Genomic DNA, 25,328 nt, shown 5'->3' with positions numbered 1-25,328 from the left:
TAAGGCCTGAAGGAATTTATGTGTCTTCTAAATGACTTAGTTCACAAGTAGGGCCTGACTTGGCCCCGGTCCATATGACCAACCCACAGACATATTTTGGCATAATGGCATTCCATTGTTTAAATGCCTTAGAATACCAAATTAAATTACTATGATTTGACTTTCTCCTCAGATGCGCACCATCATTTTGCAGTGCTCCAAATCCTGTCACAAACATCTCATCACCAGGGTGGAATTCACGGGATGCATCAGGGAGACAAATTCTGTGTACTGCATTTGTGTAGGGAACAGGGCTAGAAAGCTCTGCAACTGAAATATCATAGTCATGTGATGGATATTTGTATTTTTCATGCACAATTATCCTCCGGAGGCCTTGTTTCATTTTTGGAGGCTCTATTTTTACTCCAAAGGAAGCAGTCCATCTGGCTGGGTCCTTATACCTGAGGAGAAAGTATGAGGAACAAATCCTACTTTACCATTTTTACCAATATAACTATTTATATTAAATAATTTAGTGTAAAAGTATCAATGTAAGTTTTCTTTTTAAAATGATGGTTTATATGCATAGATACAAACTCTTTCCAATCTAAGGCTCAGGTGTCAGATCAGGTGGAAATTCCACCTTGGCATGTTTCTTAGGATATGCACGCCACTCAGCATGCTGAGTCACCCACTCCAGATCCTAGGACCTTTTGACATTTCTGGGCATCAGTTGACTCCAGGGGACATATGGAAAGCATATCCTGTACAGAATGAGAGAACTGAATGTATTCTATGTGCACCATGTTGCCTATCCACACATTTCTCTGAAAATCAAAAATGTTATACAATAATTTAACAAAGTATTACTTATCCTGTATACTGTAGGCATTTTGCACTGGGTTGGAAGATTGAATTGAAATTCATTGAAATATAACTAGTCGACCTATTCAGTTGTATAATTTGTTACTACCAAATTTCTTCATATTTAATTTTTTCTTACAACGTGGAATTTCCCTATCAGGGTCAAACCTACAATCCACCTAGCCTCCATCCCTGATAGATGACTCTCAAATTCCTGCTTCCTTTGATAAATTATTGTGTAGTTGTCAATGGATAATTTATCTACATGTACTTTGGTACCATTTCCATTTCTAAACTATAAAACCTCTTACTAAGGTTTATGAATTTCCCACTCTCATATGTATATGATCTTTAATTTGTATTAAACTCATCTCTCATGAGGTATTTCCTTCCTGCCAAGCCGCAGTGCACTTTGCTTACCCTTAGTCATTCTCAAGGTTCAGGACTTACGTTCTAAAGCAGTGAGCAGCACTCACAAGCCATGTGTCATTAATCAAAGTTGCTCCACAGCGATGGATCCCATCCCATTGCAGACTAGCTTGCCATGGCCATTCACCCTCTTGTACCTCTGTCCCACCAACAATCCTGAGACTCTGTGCTGTAGTTTTGTTCCTTCGTGTCCCGCAGCCTGCAAAAGACATGATGCGTTAGTTAGCAGTTGTTTTTTAAGTATCAAATTGTGTTACTGCGTCTCAAATTTCTTATACTTTGTGCTCCAACAGTATCAAATATTTTCTCTTGCGCTTACCTTTGCTTAAACTATAGTGTTCCATTTATTTAACTCCTTTTCACCTTGTAAGATTTAAATCAGTCATAACCTTCTCTAGGATGCCTTCCCTAATAATTCCCTTGCCTCCAGACTGGATTACTTATGACTTTCTTGATGCTTACATCAAAATAATAACAATAATAATACTCTGTGTATATATATCTCTCTATATAATAGATTAATATATATTAGTTTATATTATTGTGTGTATATATGTCTAATATTAGTATGAGGGATATTGTTTATAACAGGATGTCTCAATCTTGGCACTATTGACACTGTTAGATGGATAATTCCTTGTGTGGGCAGCCGTCTCATGCATAATAGGATGTTTAAAGGATCCCTGGCCTATATACACTAGTACCAGTAGCATCCCCCCACTACAATAATGATAACCAAAATGCCACAATAGGACAGAGTCACTTGGGGGCCAAATTGCCCCTGTTTGAGAACTATTATTTTAGAACTCTGTTTATGCATTAGTCTCATATATCTAGTCTCATTTGAGTATGAGCTGCCTTAAGCAAGGAGTAAATCTTATCCATTTTATATCCCTGTTGACTAGCACAGCACTAGCACATAGCAAGTTCCCACTAAATATTGGTGACAAAAATATATGCCATTTAGGTAATGGGATTATCCTTTGGTTTTTATGTTTAGTTAAGTTTGTGAATTAACCAACATTCTGAGCTAGTGAATAACACACTTCCTTTCATCTTTTAACATAAATGTATTGTGTACTAATTCTGTTAAATATCAAATGTATTCTCTAAATCATGGTAGGGTACTCTGCTATAGGGGAAAGGAAATACTAAGCCTTGAGTCAGTATTTTTTTAAAATATGGGTGAAGATATTATCTGGGCCTTCAATAATTTCATCAGTCTATACTCCAACCCCGTAATTGTCTGTAATTTTTACAATAGGGATTAATAACATCAAGATTTTATTTAGTGTAGAGTAACACTAAATTTCTGCCTCTAGCTGACAAATAGCAACATACAGATTACTTTTATATAATCTTTAGAAAATGTTCATGAGAGTATATTGTAGATATCTGCAATCAGAACATTGAGGAGTATTTTTGCCTTTTCTTTAACAACTGTACTACTCTCTTCCACTACACATCTGCCACAAGCCCCATACACCCATTCCAAAGTCCTCCCAGTTTTTATCCTTTTGCAATAAAATGTGCCTCAGAAATAAGATAAAATACCATGAGCTGTGCACAGATCAAACTTTGTTCTGACCCTATAATACCAATAAAGTAAGCCTAAATAATCCAGAGTTAAATTTTTCATTCAGGTAATGCAATTTTAATAAATATATTAAACTTACAATTGTTTAGAAAGTTGTCTGTTTCTGTCTTGTTGATTTCTGAAACACACAGAAATGGTGAATAGAACAGGGTCTGCACATCAGAATTTCATAATGCCTCTGAGTACTTCAAATACTAAAGGTTGCTCAATTCCATTATTGGATAGTATCTCTATGTTGTTAAAAAAAAAAGCAACACAGTTAGTTTATCATAGATAGAAAACGTTCATTGTCTTGGGGAGAAGGGAGATTTGAACAGTGTTTCTTAAACTTTAGTGTGGCTAAAAGTCACCTAGAGAGCATCTTTATACTGTAAATTCCTGTTCCTCTTCCCACTGATTCTGACTCAGTAGCTTTGTGCTGAAACCCAGGAATCTGAATTTTATAGCCAGAAATAAGATGCAGGTAGTTCAGCCTTTTGCGTGGGACATACTATTCTAAACCAGAGTATTGATTCCCCAGATGAGATAGTATTTTTATTGCCCATTATTTCAGATTTTTTTTTTTACCAAACTCATAGTCATAGTTCCATCTGTATAACATATTCCAGTGGCCATAAATTTGTCCTTATTCCCATTTAAAAGCAAATGTTATCCTTTTCCAGGTCTTCTTTCTGCTGAAGTTTTAGCAAGACAGTTTGCCCTCAAATTGTCATTCAACTCTAGCCAGTGGCTCCTTAGTTTGTTGACTTGTCAACAATCAGGCCCTAATGCTATACAAACACTAAACCAACCGACAGATACATAAAACTAAGAACTCAAATTTCCTGACTCAGTAGATTTCCAGTGGCCCAACCTATTTTCTTAGAACCTGGTAAGATGGGAGTTCTAAATGCAAAAAATTTTAAAGTTAATTTTTATTTTAGTATTTAATAGTATTGATTTACCAAAAAAAAAAAAAATCTGTATTCTTGAGAGGCTTCTTTCTAACTTTCTCTGTTCTGGCTATATTTGGGGAAAATGACAAAAATGAGGAAGAAGTGACCATTTATTCTCAGTAAATAAAACACCACCACTAGTCTCCCTATTTCAATAATCTGTTCTTTATTTCAAGCTTTTCCTAGAGAAAATTCTGGATTTGCATTTTTTTTAATTGGAGTATATTTTCTTTACAATGTTGTATTAGTTTCTGCTGTACAGTGACGTGAATCAGCTATATGTATACATATATCTCCTCCCTCTTAGACCTCCCTCACACCCCACTCACCCCACATCCCACCCATCTAGGTCATCACAGAGCACCGAGCTTTCTGTGCTTTATAGCATGTTTCTACTAGCTATTTTACACATGGTAGTGTACATATGTCAATCCTAATCTCTCAGTTCATCCCACCCTTCCCTTCCCTACCTGTGTCTACATATCTGTTCTGTACATCTATGTTTCTATTCCTGCCCTGCATATAGGTTCATCTGTACCATTTTTCTAGATTCCACATATATACGTTAATATACAATACTTGTTTTTATTTTTCTAGCTTACTTCACTCTGTATGAAAGACTCTAGGTCCATCCACATCTCTACAAATGACCCAATTTCATTCCTTTTTATGGCTGAGAAATATTCCATTGTACATATGTACCATATCTTCTTTACCCATTCATCTGTCATTGGACATTTAGGTTGTTTCCATGTCCTGCCTATTGTAAATAGTGCTGCAATGAACATTGGGGTGCATGTGTCTTTTTGCATTATGGTTTTCTCAGGGTATATGCCCAGTACTAGAACTGCTGGGTCATATGGTAGTTCTATTTTTAGTTTTTAAAGGAACCTCCATACTGTTCTCCATAGTGGCTGTATCAATTTACATTCCCACCAACAGTGCAGGAGGGTTCCCTTTTCTCCACACCCTCTCCAGCATTTATTGTTTGTAGATTTTGTGATGATGGCCATTGTGACCAGTGTGAGGTGATACCTCATTGTAGTTTTGATTTGCATTTCTCTAATAATTAGTGATGTTGAGCATCTTTTCATGTGCCTCACTGCTATCTGTATGTCTTCTTTGGTGAAATGTCTATTTAGGTCTTCTGCCCATTTTTGGATTGGGTTGTTTGTTTTTTTTGATTTGAGCTCCATGAGCTGTTTGTATATTTGGGAGATTAATCCTTTGTCGCTTCATTTGCAAATATTTTCTCCCATTCTGAGGGTTGTCTTTTTGTCTTGTTTATGGTTTCCTTTGCTGTGCAAAAGCTTTGAAGTTTCATTAGGTCCCATTTGTTTATTTTTATTTTTATTTCCATTACTCAAGGAGGTGGTTCAAAAAAGATCTTGCTGTGGTTTATGTGAAAGAGTGTTTTTCCTATGTTTTCCTCCAAGAGTTTTAGAGTCTCCAGTCTTACATTTAGGTCTTTAATCCATTTTGGGTTTATTTTTGTATGGTGTTAAGGAGTGTTCTAATTTCATTCTTTTACATGTAGCTGCCGAGTTTTCCCAACACCACTTATTGAAGAGGCTGTCTTTTCTCCATTGTATGTTCTTGCTTCCTTCATCATAAATTAAATAACTATATGTGCATGGGTCTATCTCTGGGCTTTCTATCCTGTACCATTGATCTAGGTTTCTGTTTTTGTGCCAGTACCATCCTGTCTTGATTACTATAGCTTTGTAGTATAGTTTGAAGTCAGGGAGCCTGATACCTCCAGCTCAGTTTTTCTTTCTCAAGATTGCTTTGGGGTCTTTTGTGCTTCCATACAAATTGTAAAACTTTTTCTTCTAATTCTGTGAAGAATGCCGTTGGTAATTTGATGTGGATTGCACTGAATCTGTAGATTGCTTTGGGTAGTATAGGTATTTTCACAATATTGATTCTTCCAATCCAAGAACATGGTATATTTCTCCATCTGTTTATGTTATCTTTGATTTCTTTCATCATTGTTTTATAGTTTTCTGAGTACAGACAGGTCTTTTGCCTCCTTAGGTAGGTTTATTTCTAGGTATTTTATTCTTTTTGTTGCAATGGTAAATGAGATTGTTTCTTTAATTTTTCTTTATTATCTTTTGTGGTTCATGTATAGGAATGCAAGAGATTTCTGTGCATTAATTTTGTGTCCTGCAGCCTTACCAAATTCATCAATTAGTTCTAGTAGTTTTCTGGTGGCATCTTTAGGATTTTCTATGTATAGTGTCATGACGTGCAAACAGTGACAGTTTTACTTCTTCTTTTCTGATTTGGATTCCTTTTATTTCTTTTTCTTCTCTGATTGCCATGGCTAGGGCTTCCAAGACTATGTTGAATAATAATGGCAAGAATGGACACCCTTGTCTTCTTCCTGATCTTAGAGGAAATGCTTTCAGTTTTTCACCACTGAGAATATTTGCTGTGGGTTTGTCATATATGGCCTTTATTATGTTGAGGTAGGTTTCTTCTTTGCCCATTCTGGAGAGTTTTTATCATAAATGTGCATTGAATTTTGTCAAAAGCTTTTTCTGCATCTATTGAAATGATTATATGGTTTTTATTTTTCAATTTCTTAATATGGCGTATCACATTGATTGATTTGTGTATCATGAAGAATCCTTGCATCCCTGGGCTAAATCCCACTTGATCATGGTGTATGATCCTTTTAATGTGTTGTTGGATTCTGTTTGCTAGTATTTTGTTGAGGATTTTTACATCTATATTCATCAGTGATATTGGTCTGTAATTTTCTTTTTTTGTAGTATCTTTGTCTGGTTTTGGTATCAGGTTGATGGTGGCCTCATAGAATGAGGCCTCCCTCTACAATTCCTCCTCTACAATTGTAGTTCCTCCCTCTACAATTTTTTGGAAGAGTTTGAGAAGGATGGTGTTATCTCTTCTCTAAATATTTGATAGAATTCGACTGTAAAGCCATCTGGTCCTGGACTTTTTTTTGTTGGAAGATTTTTAATCACAGTTTCAATTTCATTACTTGTGATAGGTCGTTTATATTTTCTAATTCTTCCTGGTTCAGTCTTGGAAAATTGTACCTTTCTAAGAATTTGTCCACCTCTTTGAGGTTGTCCATTTTATTGGCATATAGTTGTTTGTAGTGTTCTCTTATGATCCTTTGTATTTTTGTGGTGTCAGTTGTAATTTCTCCTTTTTCGTTTCTAATTTTATTGATTTGAGTCCTCTCCTTTTTTTTCTTGATGAGTCTGGCTAAAGGTTTATCAATTTCGTTTATCTTCTCAAAGAACCAACTTTTAGTTTTATTGATCTTTGCTATTGTTTTATTCATTTCTATTTCATTTATTTCTGCTCTGATCTTTATGATTACTTTCCTTCTACTGTTTGGGTTTTCTTTGTTCTTCTTTCTCTAGTTGCTTTAGGTGTAAGATTAGATTGTTTGTTTGAGATTTTTCTTGTTTCTTGACGTAGCACTGTATTGCTATAAACTTTCCTCTTGCTACATCCCACAGGTTTGGGTCATTGTGTTTTCGTTGTCATTTGTTTGTAGGTATTTTTTTATTTCCTCTTTGATTTCTTCAGTGATCTCTTGATTATTTAATGACATATTTTTTAGCCTCTATGTGTTTGTTTTTTTACAGTTTCTTTTCCAGCAATTGATTTCTAATCTCATAGCATTTTGGTTGGAAAAGGTGCTTGATACAATTTCAATTTTCTTAAATTTTCCACTGCTTGATTTGTAACCCAAGATGTGATCTATCCTGGAGAATGTTCCATGTGCACTTCAGAAGAAAGAGTATTCTGCCACTTTTGGGTGGAATGTCCTATAAATATCAATTAAATCTATCTGGTCTATTGTATTATTTAACAAGACCCATATATATTCTGTCTACAAGAGACCCATTTCAGACCTAGGGACACATACAGACTGAAAGTGAGGGGATGAAAAAAGATATTCCATGCAAATGGAATCAAAAGAAAGCTGGAGTAACAATACTCACATCAGATAAAATAGACTTTAAAATAAAGACTGTTACAAGAGATAAAGAAGGACACTGCATAATGATCAAGGGATCAATCCAAGAAGAAGATATAACAGTTATAAATATTTATGCATCCAACATAGGGGCACCTCAATACATAAGGCAAATGCTAACAACAATAAAAGGGGAAATTGACAGTGACACAATAATAGTAGGGGACTTTAACACCCCACTTACACTATGGACAGATCATCCAAACAGAAAATAAATATGGAAACACAAGCTTTAAATGGCTTTGCATGTTGATACTGTTAAACAAAGAAATAAGGAGACTCAAAATGGAGTGACTTGTTGTAAGTCCTACATCAGCAAACCACCTAATACCTAGCCTAATTGCAGTTTCAGCATGTCTCAGGAATGTGACCTTTAATCAGTCAATCTGGAATTACCTGGTCGGCACCAGTGAAGTAATCTGTCTGATAGACCCCACCTACTCCCAAATGAAGTTGCCCTTTCATGACACAGTCCACTCTGTTAGAAAGCTTCCTTGTCTCACCTCCTTCTGGCTATAAAAATCTTCCATTTTGTACAGCTCCTCAGAGCTCCTATCTATCTGCTAAGGCAGAATGCTGCACAATTTGTGAATCATTAAATAAAGACAATTAGATCTTTAAATTTATTTAGTTGAATTTCTTTTTTTTTTTTTTATACAATACTACTAACAGAGCTGACTTCATGGGTGTGTGACTTGTGTATCTGCACTGAGTCCTGCTCTCAGCATGACATCTCACTTGGTTTAATGTTCACTGTCTTGAAATTCATAATAATTTTATCTCATAACATGTTTGGAAGTGAATTTTGACAGGATAATAGAGATGGCATGGGCAAAGGAGATATACACAATAGGTGTGCCCATGGATTCTTGCTACCCCATTTGTATATATCATGCACAACATCCTAAGAACTAAGAATTCCAGTGGACCCACAATGTTTAGCAAACTCAAAGTGAGTATAAGTGTGTGATGTCTACCACTGTGTAAGCAGAGAGCAGTGACAGTCTCAGGAGGCTATTTTCTGTTTGAACCAGAACTTGCTTAGAACACAAAAGAAGGCAATGGCATTCTAATAAACATGAATGACTAAGGGACCCTCTCATATCCTTTCTTGCTCCTGTTATTTCTTTGTATTAACCAACAGCTTCAGCTGAAAATAATGACATAGAAGGATCTTTTGGTTCTTCCTCACATAAGCTGAAGGTAGAGAGCATTGGTAAAATGTGCCTGTATCAAGAAGGGAAATAAAAAATGTTGAGCTAGACTTCTGTAGTGTTTCCATTGCGTGGAACCAAAGTACATGCATGGATGAGCTATGAAATACCGTTGTATAATTTTCATGATTCCAAATAAAAGTTAAATGCTTTTATATTTACATTTGAAATTGACATTTCACAATATAAAGGTGAACAGCAAAACTCATGCTAGTAATTTAAAGTTTGGATTTTTTCACTTAGAAATCATTAATTAACAAGTAAAAATGCCATGATAAGTCGAGAGAGACCATGAAAGAAAGCAAAGTCTTATATCTTAGTACCTTTAACAGCATTGTTTAATTGCTTTTCAAAGAGTCCTACACTTTCACTTTGCACTGTGCCCGACAAATTACATAGCTGGCCCTGACAAGTGAGCCTCCTTTTCTAAGCAAGTAGAGGGGCTGACCACCAGGTTAGGCCTCTAGTTACATCTGTCAGCTTTTATATCAGCACTTGTATTCATTCTTTCTACTTGTCCCCTCTTCTCTAGTTTCTAGTGCTGCCATATCCAATATTCTATTCACTAGCCACATGCGCCTAGTGAGCTCTTGAAATGTGACTGAAATGCGCTGTAAATATAAAATATACAATCGATTTCAAAGACTTATTACAAAAAAAAATCTCACGAGTAATATTTACATGGGCTATTTGTCAATATAAATTACATTGTGAATACAATGTAAATTACATTAGCATTTCAACCAGTAGTCAGTTATTGGACTACTTGTTGAAATAGTACTACTTTGGATATATTGGGTTAAATATATAAATTATTTAAATACATTTCACATGTTTACTCTTACTTTTTTAATGTGGCTACTAGAAAGTTTAAGATCATACATGTGGCTGGCACAATATTTCCACAGACTAGCATTGTTCTATAGCACATGACTTAGCTTTAACCAGTCTTTTATTTTCCCTAAGGATCTCCTATTTTTATACTTTCTAGTAATGAGGACCTATCACTGTTTATCTTGTCCCCCTCCCCTGACAAAAACAAAAACCTCAGATTTTTCAAATTAGTTATAAAATATACCAAAAATAATTTATACCAGAAACTAAATTATAAACTTTTCATCAGTAAAGGGCCTAAGTAAAGAAGCTAAAACAAAAACCTCAGATTTTTCAAATTAGTTGTAAAATATACCAAAAATAATTTATACCAGAAACTAAATTATAAACTTTTCATCAGTAAAGGGCCTAAGTAAAGAAGCTAATGACATTTGAAAGCAAATATGTGGATGGCATGAATCTTTCCATCCATCATACTCAGAACATAAAAAGTAAGCAACAAGAAAAAGAAGAGGAATAAACGCACAAAGCCACTTTCTCCATTTATCATTGGATTCTACAGCTAAAGTGTAAGCCCCAACATAGAAAAAGAACACAGGCTCAGGGATTAATGACAGACTTGCATGAGTGGTGTAAGTTTAAGGTAGTATTAAAAAATTTTAAACTTCATTAGAACCAATTTAGTCCGAAAGAAATATTCTGTTGGTGGCAAGATCCCTACAATGAAAGACATCCAAAAACGTTTTAAAAAATCAGTGCCCAAGACCAAACTTAACATGGAGCTAGTCTATGTAAGAGAATTGAACTACATAATAGGAAATAAACTTACTTTTAATTTCAACAAATTCAGAATTGAATTTAGGGGGTCCTACAGCATCTTGCAGCTTTTTATGTAGAACATGTTGAATAATTTTATTTATGGTTTCAGGATCCTCAGAAGAGGGAAATCTAAAAATCAGCAGCATATGAGCCAATACTCCATGTTCCTCTTGACTATGGACCAAAAAGGAAAAAAAAAAAAAAGAGAAAGATGGTTTTTAAAGATAAAGTTCCAAATAAGATTTATGGTAATATCAAACTCTATTTTTTTCTTTATCATTCATTTGAAGCACAAACACAAACACAAAACAAATCCATAAATGCAATTTTAAAAGTTTTAATTTGTTTTCTTCTATACTCCTATTGTTTGTCATATACAGAACTCCCATCTCAGCCTCTCTGATAAGCAACTAGTATGCTCATGATCTCCCTTACCACCATAGGATCTAGTTAAATACTTGGGTTATTAATATAAAAAACAATTCTCTTGTCAACCATTCAAAATTATCAAATAAAATGTATGGTAAATATGAAATCAACTCTGGCTTTGGCTTTCAGGCTTAATTTCCAGTGGCTTAAGTAAATCTCCTAAGCAGCCTTCAGGCTATCCTAAACAACTCCCAATCCTAAGGACATTAGAAAGCTTGAGCAAGTTGTTTTGACTTCACATGATTATATTTCCAAGATAGAGTGTTCACTAGCTTTAGCATTATTTGAATGAATTACTACTTTGGAATCATCCTTTATTTATTTATTTATTTTTTTGGAATCATCCTTGACTACACTTTCTCATTCTCTGTCAGTTACTCTACCCCTTCTTTTCAAATGCAATCAGTTCCCTTTTAGTCTGGGTGCAATAAGCTGCCTCAGTGCTGGGCCCTGGGATGGGTGAGCCTAAGTGCATGGGCCCTTTAAGAGCCATCTCCCAGGTGGCTACAGTTTTGTGGTTCTCAGAACTCAAGCACTGTTTATTTTCAAAGTTAGATGTTTTGGAGGCTCATCTCTCAGGTGCACATCCTAAAAGTTGAGGTGCCTGATATGGGGTTCGAACCCTTCAGTCACCAGGGAGAATCTCTGGGTTTTGAGTTTTCTTCTGGTGTGGGTTGCTCTGCTGGGGTGGAGTTTATGACAAAATTGTGTCCCATTGTCTCCAGCCTGCTTCAATGTGGTTTTCTTCTCATTTGCCCAATGTGTAGTATTTACTCAGCCAACTTTCTTTTTTTTTAAGGGAAAATTGTTTCTTATGTAGCTGCAGACTCAGTGTGTCCATGGGAGAAGGTGAGTTCAGTTCTTCCTACTTCACCATCTTGAACCAGAACCCCAAACAATTTTACTCCTCACTGTATACTGCATCAACTCCTATGCTCCCAAACTGTAAGTGTGAATATAAATTAGAATCTCACTTTTGGAAGGCAGTTTATCTGTTATAAATTTGACTATCCATCTTCTTTGATGCAGCATTTCTGCTTTTAGAAGTTTAATTTTCAAATACACTCTTTTGTGTGCAAGGAGATACATACACATATGTTGTCATAACCTTATTTTTAAATCAGAAAAATATGTAACAACACAAGTGTTCATCAAAAGGGCATTGGCTAAATCAATCTTGACATATACTTGTAGTGAAATACTATACAGCCAGCTAAAGAATGAAATAGATCTATATGCAGTCATTGGGAAAATGTTAAATATAATTTGTTAACAAAACATATCATTTCTGGGTGTGAAATTATTGGAGATGGGGCTTTCGCTTTCTATTTTTTGTAATACTGTGTTATTTGAATTTTATAAAATTTTCTATTGTTTTCGTAATATGAAAAAAACAAATAGGACTTTAAAGAGATTATTGTTATATATCTCATCCCATTTCACTGCCTCAGCAACCCTATAATCTATTACTTACTCTTATTTATCTTAAACTATTCCTATACTGGCTGGCTAATAGAGACAAAAACAAACAAAACTCTCCCTCTACCCCAGCTATACAATTTATCTCACACCTTCATATCACAGAAAACCTTCTTAAATGGATAAATTACATTCTGCCTCATATTTACTTCATTGCAGTCTGCATCCTCCCCTTCTGTTCCACTGAGTTGTTTCTCTGCTTGAACACTAATGACTTCCTCATTGACATTTCCAATGGATTCTTTCTAGTCACATTACTTGGCATCTCAGGAGTCTTGTTGATGCTGACCACTCACTCCCTGAAACGTTCTGTTGTTACCTTCAGTGGTGCCTCTCTTGTTTCTTCATTTTTCCTGCTCCTTCCCTATTTCCTAGGTTCCTATTTTTCTTCTATTTCCTTAAATACTGTCATTCTTCAAGCTTTCTTCATCATCCTTTTTTTTCTTGCATTACTCCTTTTCTGAGAAATTCTGTTGACACCCACACTTTCTAATACTTTGAGTTGATGTTGAGCAAATTTATGTCTTCAGCTCAGTTTCCATTTCCTCCCTTACGTCAGACGCATGTTTCAGGCTCATAAGGTCCCTTAGTACCTCAAATCAACATCTCTAAGACTGACTTTATCTTTCCAACAAATTACACTTCTTCATATTGTAGTAACAGAAGAAAGAATAATGAGTAGCAAGATTTCTGGGATGAAGGCCTAAACAAAATAGAAAGTTATTTGGAAGACAGAATTGGTAGTTATTCATAAAGTGCGAGGGGCCCAGGAAAGGAAGGAGTGTGGGATGACTTCCAGTTTTTTCATTAGTGTGATTGGGTTTTTCTTGAGTTTAAGAATTTTCTGTGAAACCTCCATGTGGAGGTGTGCATGGGCAGGCATATAGTTCTAAAAATCAGGACAACAGTTTAGACTGGAAATAGAAACTTGGGTTTCAATAGCACATGAAACCATGTTGTGGGTGGATGAAGTCCCCTTGAGAGAGTGAAAATTTAAGAACTGGAGAAGCAGATCTAAGAAAAAGTAAAAATTCAAACACCAAACAGTATGGAATTTTCAGGAGAAAGTGAGCAAACTAACACCTCAGAAATGTCAACTAAGTAATAGACTGAGAAGTAACTTGGAGTTTTTGTCATTGAAATAATGTTGGAAATAGCTCTTGTTTTATTTTGAAAAATAAAAATAATTTGTATTAAGATGATACATTACTTAAGATCCTCGTATAATATTTTGCTTAAAATGTTATGTTCTGGATTCTATTTATTGATGGTTGATGATTAGATCTGAGATCTTAAGTATTTGTAGAAAAAATGAGTGGAATGAAGGAAAGGAAAGAAAATTGGTAGGAAGGAGAACCAAGAGGAGAAGAAAAATCTCATCTACTACACTATTTTACATAGGACACTTATTTGCTATTAAACCGAGGGATGTGGCTTAGGTCCCTATTTGTGCTAATTAGGGATTCCAAAAAAAACACACAAACAAAAAAACAGTTCTATAACATAGCCACCAATAACACTTCTGTCCCTCAAAATCATCTTGCAAATGCCTTCTTTTGAATTTAAAGAATGAGTAAGGCACATTGTAACCCATGACTTATACAGAGCAGGTACCAAATTAACGTCTATTGAATTGAATTATATCATATCATTAACACTTCAACAGTATTTATTACTGACCAGGTTAACAGCTTTAGTTTTAAATTATATTCAGAAGTCAGCATTTTAAATCTACATACCTGAACTTGATAATGTGAGACTTGACAAATGCTTGCCTCAATGAAGATTTATGAAATGCATTATTCACCTGTTCCAAAAATATTCAAAATACGTCGGCAAGGATAATTTTCTGAAATTCTGCAAATTGATTCAAAGCTTAAAAACATTTTTAAAAAACTTAAAAACAAAACACATTGACTGACATTTCACAATGTGCTAAACTTGAGGGATCTCTTTTTGTATTCTACTCAGTGATTTCAACTGAACTCTGCCTTAGGAATTATAGGAGCTGGGGAACCATAGTAGGGGGGCCAGGAGTGACATCTTCTATTTTACACTCAGAAAGAGACAAAAGAGAATAAACAGATTGGGTTTTGAAAAGTAAGAGTAAGCATCCACACCGTGAGATACAGACTTTTACAGTAGATAAACAAAGGAAATGAAAAAGCTCTGTCAAGTGGTAGATCATAAAAATAAGGACAATCTATGGCCACACCATCCTGAACATGCTGGATCTCATCTAATCTCAGAAGCTAAGCAGGGTCGGGCTTGATTAGTACTTGGAAGAGGGAAATGAACGCATAATGGTGTCACATGGTTCTCAAACCTGGTGAAAAAGTTACCAAATATCCTGTCATAATCTGCACTCAATTCAGCACTCAAGATGCTCTTAGGAAGGCCCAGGTGAACTGGGATACATAGCCTAATACCTCCTATAAGGTTTATTCTAGTAGGGTGGAAGAATGTATTTTGTGGAGGTATTTCTTACTACTACAAATAAGAATTCTAGCCACCTTAAATTTTTAAATTAAAAGTCAAGATAAACACATCAAGTGTTTCTTGTTTTCACTGTATGGATATTTACCAAATACAGATACTACAAGCTGGTAATTGACTGACAGAAACAATGAGCCTTTTTATTCTTTCTTACATTTTGTTTGACTTCTGAGTCTTTGTGCCCAAGGAAAGTTACTTCAATTATGAGACAAATCAGCACAATTCAAATGAGTTCTCTAATGACAGCATTCACTTGGAAATATTTATTTAAAGGTTTATTTTTTTATCAAACAATTTCAAAATTTTTAAGAGTATTAGAGTCTTATTTATATTCCTATATGTTTAAGTCAGTCTGGATCTTATAAAAATTTTAGTGAATGGCACAAAAAACAAGGAAAATAGTTGCATCTTTACTTGATCTCTTTAGTTCTATTTCCTTTCCTTTAATATATGTTATATTTTAAGCATATATATATATATATATATATATATATATATATATATATCTCCTAAAATATAGCTCCTTAAAAAGAGCTTATTTGATATTTCCCTGGTTTGGTGTTTACAAGTACAAATACAACCAGGATTTGACCCTCTTCTCAGCAAAGTATCCAAATCCTCAGGCTCCTAGTCTACCAGGCAGTTTCTAGGTGGGCCACTGCCATTCTGTTCTCACTCAGGATATTGGAACTGGAAGACAATTTGGAAATTTTCTAGTATAGTGCCTTAATTTTCACATAAGAGAATTTTTCCAGAATGATAAAGAGATATGTCAATGACACATCACTGGCTAGTAAATGGTACTAGAACTAGGTGTCCCAACTCCTAGTTTAGGGTGCTTTCCATCACATCATTTCACTAATTACTTCCCAGACTACCAGGAAAAGTCTAAATTATTCTCTAAGTAGTCTGACAATGAAGAGAAGTCATCACCCAGGCTCTTGCTCTTTTGGCCTATACTGCTAAATTTTCCACTATTTAAAATATTCAGTTCATTCCTCAGGATGAATGTTGATGCCCTAAGGATAAAGGTGAATATTCAAGGATTTCCTATAGACTTATGTACCAAAAACTTGTCCAAGGTTGGATATTTTAAAATACTAAGATAGTTCTCAAGTATGTGTCTGAATAGTTTCAATCTTGTGTCCTTTTGCTAAAGGTCTCTTCTTTAGGAAATCAATGATACAACACTGTATCTTGGGTCACCCTAACATTCTCAGAATTTCTAGACTCTGCTGATCAATACTGTAGCACTAGCTAAGGAAGGGTGAGTAGGAGGTACAAAAAGAAATGGCTAAACGTCACTAGGTTTAGCCCTGTAAGGCATATTCCTCCAATTCATGTATTGTTAGTTTTGTCTTATATCTCTCAGGTAGGGCCTCTCCCCATTTTGCAAGATATACAAGATCAGTTGAATGGATGTTTGAGAAGCTAGGATACTAAAAATTATGGTGAAAAGTGATAGCAAATACCCTAGAAGTGGGAATAAAATGCTTACCATTGATTCAATTTTCTGGCTCATTTCTGTGAAATTTTTAGAAGCCTCTTTTCCGAACTCACCATATAGTTTGTCACTTGTAAATGGCAATGTGCTATAGTAATTGTAGGTTGTCTTTTTATCTACAAGGATAGAGGAAAAAATTCATCATACTTTTTATCAGATGTGTGTAAAGCATCATCATTTCCCCATTTGGTAGTTGCTAGACAGACTGAGACAGGAAACAATGCTACCCTGGTCAACATCTCCATCATCCTGTTCTGACCTTCATGGTTATCTCAAAATAAAAGACAACAACGTTCATCATCATAAGATTTAGAGTATAAAAGCCATGTGAAATGCTTGGTGTTCCTGTAGGCTAATTAATCATGTGTTATCCATTCCTGAATAAGCCACAAGAAGCAGTAAGTCACACCATCTGAGCATATCAACAGGAATAGATTCGGAAGCTTTCCAAGAGTAAATGCATTTTTATATTTTAAAAATAGATTTCTTCCAATTCCATAAACTACACATCAATTCTTGCCATAGGGACTCTAGTGTAAGAATATTTATTTTGGATAAGGAGATGAGGGTAGGGATTAAAATGCTAGGAGCTCAGTATATAGAAGTTTAAGGAGGTAGAGTTGCCACTGGACATAACCCTCCAGAGACACTACTTAGTTTCACCTGGTTCCCTTGTCACTCTATTTATTTTCTCCCACCAGCCATAGGAATTGGTTTGTCTGTTTCTTTAGCCATTGTCTCCACTTTCTGCATCCAGTTCAAGCAGCCCATGTTTTTGGTCTGCTGAAGAATTAGTGCAACAATTCAAGCTTTTCCTCTACCCTCCTGTACATGAAGCAAGCGCAGAGCTCAGAAGATTCATTCCATGAATATTCAGCTGACTATCTTTTCTGTGAGAGACTCTGTGCCAAGCATCTGGAACATGATGGTTGCGTATGGTTATGATAGGAAAATGGAGTGTGCCTCATCAATCTCAGGTGCTCTCTTGCTTCTCATCCTTTTCCTCACTTAAACCCCAGAGGGAAAGGAAACTAACATTAGACACCTGTGTCCCAAGCATATTTGCATATCTCATTCAATTTAAAATAACTCCCATAAGAAAGTAGTATTATCCACATTTAACAGATAAGGACTACCATCTCAGAAGTGTAAATAAATTGCCCAGCCTTAACATGACATGGCCGGAAAAGACTGAACTGGGTTTCAAGCTAAGGTCTAATTCCCAAAGCACAAATTTTCATTATATATTGCTTCTTGGAGTGGAAAAAACCAAATACACTCACTGAGACTATAGGAGAAATCTCTAGTTTTACATGAGAGTTATATAAGAAAAAAAAAAAAACTACCAGTAAATTCCAAAAGAACGTTCTAGCCATCCAGAGGATTTGTTGGGACAGAAAGGGAAACCTCTGGTCAGACTCGGACAAGGCCTGGGGAGGGGTTGGTTATGCATAAAGGAGATGGATGACACTGAAAGGTCAGGGTCTTCTGAGCATTAGCCACTTAAGTGAGGGTCTAGGGAGGATTTGCCTTTCTCCCTCTCTTTCACTGAATGACCTTGCCCTTGCCCTGAGGACTGTTTGACCTGAAATGCAAGCAGATCACAATATACATAATTTCAAGTAACATTTTAAATTTATCTAAATATTGACCAATAGTTTACTTTAGGTCTAAAGTTGGGTCCAACATGTATCTGGAGAAAACCATAATTCAAAAAGATACACATACCCCAATGTTCATTGCAGTACTATTTGCAATAGCAATTGTGTTGTATTGTAAATTGTATTGTATTGTAAATTTACTATTACAATACATGGAAGCAACCTAAATGTCCATTGACAGAGGAATGGATAAAGAAGAGGTGGTACATATGCACGGTGGAATAAGAAAGCCATAAAAAAGAATGAAATAATGCCATTGGCAGTGACATGGATGGACCTAGAAATTGTCATACTGAGTGAAGTCAGACAAAGACAAATATCATATGATATTGCTTATATGTGGAATTTTAAATAATGGTACAAGTGAACCTATTTACAAAACAGAAATAGAGTCACAGATGTAGAAAACAAATTTATGTTTACCAAGGGGGAAATGGGGGGAGGGATAAATTGGGAGATTGGGATTGACATATACTCACTACTAGATATAAAATAGATAACTAATAAGAACCTACTGTATAGCACAGGGAACTCTATTCAATACTCTGTAATGACCTATATGAGAATAGAATTTTAAAAAGTAGATATATGAATACGTATAACTGATTCACTTTGCTGTATGGCAGAAACTACACAACACTGTAAATCAACTATACTCCAATAAAAATTAATTAAAGAAATAAAGTTGGGCCCAAGATTCTGCATTTCTAACAAGCTCCTAGATGAGGCAGATGTTGCTGGTACCTAACCACATGTTGAATAGTAAGGCTCTAAAGAGGAGGAAAACATATTCTTCTACATCCTTAGACCTGTTTCTTTTCAGTTATTAGATTGAATTATTTGAAATTGCCATTTATATAGGTTAAAAATGGTCAAATATCAGCAATTTTATACACTTCAACCAAATGAACAACTTATCTATAGTCAATATTTTAATTTGCCTGATAGACTCAAATAGGTTGCTAGGTGCAAAAACATATTTCCAGTTACCAGAATTATATGGCATGTGCAGTTGTTGAAAAATATTATTGAGAATATTAACAGAAAAGAAAAATAAGGATGAACATGAGTTTGCTGATAATTTTCTAACAGCTTTGTGATTCTATAACCTACAATGATGTTCATAATAGATTCACCTGCTGTCAGTCAAATCACAAAAGGGACAGAAACGCAGTCCCAAAGGCCACTGGATAAAAATTGAACACACAGTTCTATGCTGTCCTGGGTTTTATGCCAAAATGATGCAGTCTGATCACCTCCATCTTTATCTGCCTGTTTCTACAATAGATTTGTTTGGCTCAGTTTGGTTATCTAGGCGTGCCAGCACCTAAATTCTCATGTGTTATATCTACTCTGTTCTTAGGTTATATCTCTAAACAAAAGACAGATCACAAATATGACAGTAACACATATCATAACAATTGCTGTTTATTCAGGTGTGGTGTGTGGGCAGTGGACGTTGTGTGTTCCATATTACTCAGCTGATCATCCCAACAATAGGGTACACAGGAACAGGTTACTGAAGTCTTACCAGGTTTTTATTGTATGCATATGAGTAAGATTTGTAAGCCTTATAATACTTGGCTTGGGAAGAGGCAAAGGAGAAGTAGTAAGAACATTTTCTCTCACTGAAGTAATAAGATCCCTAACATGACTAGGAATTCCTTGTTAAGTCAGACAAACCAAAATATGCCCCAAGAAAATATCATAGGTATAATTCATTTATTTTTATCATTCAGTATTCAGTAAACATTAATTATCTAATATGCACCTAATAAGTTCTTTAATAAGTTCTAGAAATATAAAAATGAGTAAAACATAGGCGTCCATGGAGAGGAATAATGATGCTTACAACATAATGGGACTTAATATATTCAGAACAGAACTGTAGAATTATAAAGTTATTTTAGCTATTCTTTTTATACTAAAAAACATGCTCCAGAGAAATTATCAAAATGCAGATAGTCCAAATTCAAAGAACTGCATGTGGGCAAATTCTACCCCCCCCCCCCAAAAATCTTTGAATACTTTTTCTTTCAGGAATAATCCACCTTGTTTAGGAAATTGAGATTGGATTTGTGTCTGCTAGTAGAAGATAACCAATTTACAGATCACCATCTCTCTTTACAAAAAAGCAACTGCTACAAATTCCCAATTCAATTAGAATCCAGTGATTAGCTTCTTTGGTTACAGGGTCTTGAACATCAAAGCATTATCTAGTCACTAAAGGAGATATTAAACAAATAGGTCAAAGTGTAGTCAACAAATTAAAACCTGAGACAGAGTAAGAAGGAAACTTCAGAAGGGTTGTTATGCCCTAGAAGAACAGTTCTGAAGTACCCTGGGGACCTTTCTAATAACATAGCAGTGTTCAGGGTTCATCTAGCAGGGAGATACCTGATTACCACAGAGTGAACCTCTTTGTAATTAATATTCTTAGCATATCCTATCTCCTTTAATCACTTGCAATATATACCAAGATGATTTTAAAATAACGAATAGGCATTTATTCAGCAATATATTACTATAAGCATTTTCCCGACTTACTAGTACAAAATAGAGCCTACTTCCCTATGATCCCTGATTGTACAATTTATTGAGCTGTCGGGATTTCAATGAGTTGGAGTTATTTTAAATCAAGATGATTGTCCTATGACCTCAAACAACCCCAAACATTGGACTGTAGCTTTCCTATGGTTTTCCCTTAATTAAGACTTGATTATTGCTGTTAATGAATATGAAAACTAGCATGCTATTCCCAGCAGGAAGCATTGCTACATCAAAGATAGAAGAAAGAATCCTCCTTGGCTTGTGAGGGTTAAATGAGTAACAAGGCTGGTAAAGAGTTCTTTGTACCGGCTATGCAAACAAATTATAGAAATGAATGAATAAGCTTGAGGCAAATCAAAACAGGTATATAATCAGGAAATATTTGAGGTAAATCACTTGATGCCAGGGCAACCCATACTTACTGTATCTCACATAATGAACGATGAGTCCGATGCACACTGCCAGGACAATCAGGGATATAAAGGTGATGAGGCCAATAACCCAGGGCTCCAAACAAGCTCTCCTCCTGGCCCTCACCACAGCTGGCCTGAGAAAGAAAGCAAACGATGGATTATATTACAGTGCACACCCATAGCCACTCCTTAGGTGAAGTAGATATTCCTGGGGAACTAATTCAGGACACTCAGTTAGAAGGAAGAGTACTGTTTTGTTTTAGAACACACCCTAATCCCTGGCTGCTGAAACCATTCCTGGCTCTGGTTGCTTGACCTTAGGCAGGTAATTTGACTTCTCTGTATCTCAGTTTCCTCATTCAAAAAATGAAGATCATAATGATAGTACCAATCTTATAGGATTATTGTAAGGATTAAATGAATTACTGTATGTAAAGTGCCTACAACAGTGCTTCGCATGTAGAAAGTGCTATTTAAGAGTTAGCTATGATTTGCTGAGCCAGCTATGTGCAAGATACCAAGTCGGGCACTTCCACTGTAGAATCTTAAATGGCCTATGATATATGTTACAGTTTGAACCATATTAGGTTGAGGGCAGAGTTTCTAATTCTATTCTCTTACTATTTTTTCTGAAACAAACTTAGAAGATACACATAAGAGTTAACCAGAGGTCTCTTCTAAAGAACCTGACTGTTTGAGCTAATATTTACCTCTAAACTTCAGCAATGCTGCAGGAAATCCCTTCTGCATGAAACTTCCTCAACCTCTCCCATTTGTTCTGCCTTCAAAAATACATGTTACTGAAAAATGTTGATCAACCTGATTTTTGTTTGATTAGTAAGGTTGTCATTCCCTTGTGTTAAAATAGCTGCTAAACAAACTCAAAAGTTAGGGAAAATGAAATAAGTCAGAGTTGGCCAAGTTGTTTAAATACGATGCTGTTATTTTAAATTTCTTGAGGTATTTAGCACGTTGGTAGAATCAAGGCATGTGTTCTTATCTCCAGAGCAGTCTGGTGCAAGAACTGAGGGAAAGGGAAGTCTTATCCTGAAGGAGCACCTGGGGTTGCTTCAGAATAAAGAGAATTCCAAGTCCAGCCCTTTCCTTACCAGCTTGGACAAGTTATTTAGACTCTGAACTAAGTTTGTCCATCTGTCAATAAGAGACAGCCTACCCATTCTGTTTAAAGCACATGGTTGACTGTGGGACCCAGAATGAGATCAGGAATGTGAAAACTTCTTGGAAACTGTGAAGCATTTCACAGTAAATAATCGTTGCTTACAGAAATCAAGAGAACTCTGTTTCCTGATGATACAAGACCAGGAAGTGATATAATCATTCTGGTCCCTGGCATACCATCATCCCATCTTGGCTCTGTCTCAATGTCCTGTTTGGTGGGAACACTGTTGCAGAAGTCAACAGTTTCATCGCTACATGACTCTGCCCTGCTGAAGTCACTGGAATGTAGTGGAAGGCTCCAGGGACTCTACTTGGTCTCCTCCCTTATTTCTGTGATAGCCCCATGGGGCTGTAGCCGAGGAAACTATCTTTCTCTCCCCAATCTCTTCCATCTCCAGTTCTCCCTTGAGTGGGATTCCAAGCACCTGTTCCTACAATGACAATTACTGTAATATAAAAAGACTTCTCCACTTCTCTTCTGCACACTTCTTACGTGAAAACATGCGTAAGAAACTTATAAATTGACTCCTGTTCCTTCATCCCTGAATGCTTGCTATTCATTTCTTGCAGAAGAAAGGAGATGCATATAGCAGACATAAGCAAAAGTTTGGAGGGAATATGGGGAGGGAAGGGCTTCTCAACTAGTTTCAACACATGTCAGATGAAGAACATGAATTTGTAAATGTAGGAAACAATCGATATTGATAATTATCAAAAGAATATGTAGAACTGTGAAATATAAGACAAGTTCTATTTATTCTACAATAACTCTTAAGACAGAAAATTAAAACAATGCAGCCATTAAATTGATGAGGTAGAGCTACCCATATTAACATGCAAAATGTCAATGATATATTTTAATGAAAAAATATTGCAGAATAATATGCATACTATGTTCCAGTTTTTGTACATAATAAAGCTATATGTGTAGGTGCATAGTGAAGTATATAGAAAGACACACAAAATTTTTAACAGTAAGAAGTGGAATAACAGAAGTAAGAGAGCAACTTTAATTTTAATTTAGGTACTTTTTATGTTATGATGGATTTTTAAAAAAATCATGGCTTTCGAATTAAATGAGAGAGAGAGAAAGAGAGAGAAAGTAACGAGGACGGTTATACATGTCTCTTCATGGAGTTCCTATCACTATCTTGTTTGAGGTACTGCTGTGTCTTCTTTTCCTGTCTCCCACCTTTCAAAACTATTTTAGGGATGCTCTGTCTTTGGTGGCTTTGAGGGAAATAATAGGGATAGTAAGGGATAAGGAAAAAAGAGAATCCATCAAAAACACTTTGAATAAACAGTTAAGAGAGTATGTTTCTGTTTCTGACCACCAACCTACTGTATAGTGTGGTACTAGCAGATTCACTTCTCTCCCTTATTTTCTCCATATGAAAAACAAGGATAAGAATTTCAGACCCTTCCTAACTTGATGAGCTCTTAGAGATAAAAATGATGAAGTATTTCATTACTTTGAGCTGCCCAGTAGAAAATCATTGTACAAATAGTAAGGACTATTATTATTATCATCATTATTTTAATTATTAATAATAATGGTAATGACCACATTACTGAGATTTTTTCATTTGAAACATTATCTCTTCCCTTCCCAGTCTGTATGAGATTGCTTTTCAAACTGATTCACCCTGTTTCTTAATTACTTTTTTTGTTTGCTCTCTCAGCAAGTGATTCTATACTGAATTGCTCCAAATTAGATGTAGTAGAAGTGTGCTAAAAAAAAATTAGTAAAATGGAGGAATAAATCTATTTTACATATCAACAGACACTTGTGTAACTAACCTCTTCCTGCACATAAACACTTGTCCAATCATTACTGGGGCCTGTTGAAACTTACATGAACCTGCTCTTATAAAACCACCTTCAGACAGACTGGGTAAATTCTAATAGCTTCAGTGGTATCAGATTTCTTTCTATGATTTTTCTTTTCAATTGAGGATGTGTAATTAGACGGTGAATGTAGCAGGTGAATATAGCAGTTAAAATATGGTTATATTTTTATAATCTCCAAATTGCCAGAAGACAAGTCCAGAGGTGCATTATCATTATCACTTCTTAATGTGTCTTTTTCTAGAATAGTATAAGAAAGAAAAGCAGCAGAAACAACAAAAAGAAGAGAGGAAAAAACATACTGCCACAAATAAACCACATGGCAAGCACTGGAGAACCATAAGTCAAGGCTCACAGTGCTTCAGAGGAAAGTTTACCAGAACAAATGCTTTCCTAACACCACCACCATGGACCGATTAATAGTAGATGTCCAACTCATTGCCCATTCTCTGTAATGGTAAGCAGTGCTGATATTCTTAGTTGGAATGTTTCATCAGCTCAGTCCAGCTGAGCTGTTTTGAATGAACACATGCACAATATCTATAAAGCTGGTGATGCTAATGCATCATTAACTACTTAAGCCAGAGGTCAGCAAAGTTTTCTGTGAAGGTCCAGATAGTAACTATTTTAGATATTCTGGACCACACACTCCCTATTGCAACTAGTCAGCTCTGCCATTGTACTGCAAAAGCAGCTACAGACAATACATATACAAATGAACATGGCTGTGTTCCAATAAAACTTTATTTCTGTACACTGAAATTTGACTTTTGTATAATTTTCACTTGTCATGAAATATTTTTTAAATTTTGATTTGTTTCAACCATTTAGAAAGTATAAAAATCACTCTTAACTCAAGCTCAAAACAGGTCGTGGGCTGGATTTCACCCTTGGGCCATAGTTTACTGATGGCTGACATAAGCAATAGCCTACAAGTCAATGATAATTGTGTTGGGAAGTTATAATATTCTTTTCATTTTTTAGTCTCAACTGCATGGCAAATCTAATTTAGTGTGTCTCCAATCCCAATACCACTAACTTTGTTCTGATAATTGTCACTAAAACTCATCGTCC

At 35.5% G+C, this 25,328-nt stretch overlaps 1 protein-coding gene across 1 annotated transcript in view; it reads right to left on the bottom strand.

Annotated features, from left to right (window-relative positions):
- TMPRSS11E (transmembrane serine protease 11E) overlaps nt 1-25,323 on the bottom strand; it is a 31,989-nt gene extending 6,666 nt beyond the window's left edge. Inside the window, exons 1-9 of the mRNA XM_065877230.1 lie at nt 25,294-25,323; nt 22,686-22,837; nt 21,237-21,361; nt 16,598-16,719; nt 14,343-14,410; nt 10,706-10,869; nt 2,949-2,987; nt 1,294-1,471; nt 181-440 (exon numbers count right to left, since the gene is read on the bottom strand). Of these exons, the coding sequence (XP_065733302.1) occupies nt 181-440; nt 1,294-1,471; nt 2,949-2,987; nt 10,706-10,869; nt 14,343-14,410; nt 16,598-16,719; nt 21,237-21,361; nt 22,686-22,837; nt 25,294-25,323 (1,138 nt within the window). The remainder of the gene's footprint in view (nt 1-180; nt 441-1,293; nt 1,472-2,948; nt 2,988-10,705; nt 10,870-14,342; nt 14,411-16,597; nt 16,720-21,236; nt 21,362-22,685; nt 22,838-25,293) is intronic.
- Nucleotides 25,324-25,328: the final 5 nt, after the last annotated feature.

The sequence above is a fragment of the Phocoena phocoena genome, chromosome 5, assembly GCF_963924675.1.
Source record: "Phocoena phocoena chromosome 5, mPhoPho1.1, whole genome shotgun sequence".
NCBI lineage: Eukaryota > Metazoa > Chordata > Mammalia > Artiodactyla > Phocoenidae > Phocoena > Phocoena phocoena.
Note: the sequence above shows the minus strand (reverse complement) of the source record. Positions and strands in the feature narration are given on the sequence as shown.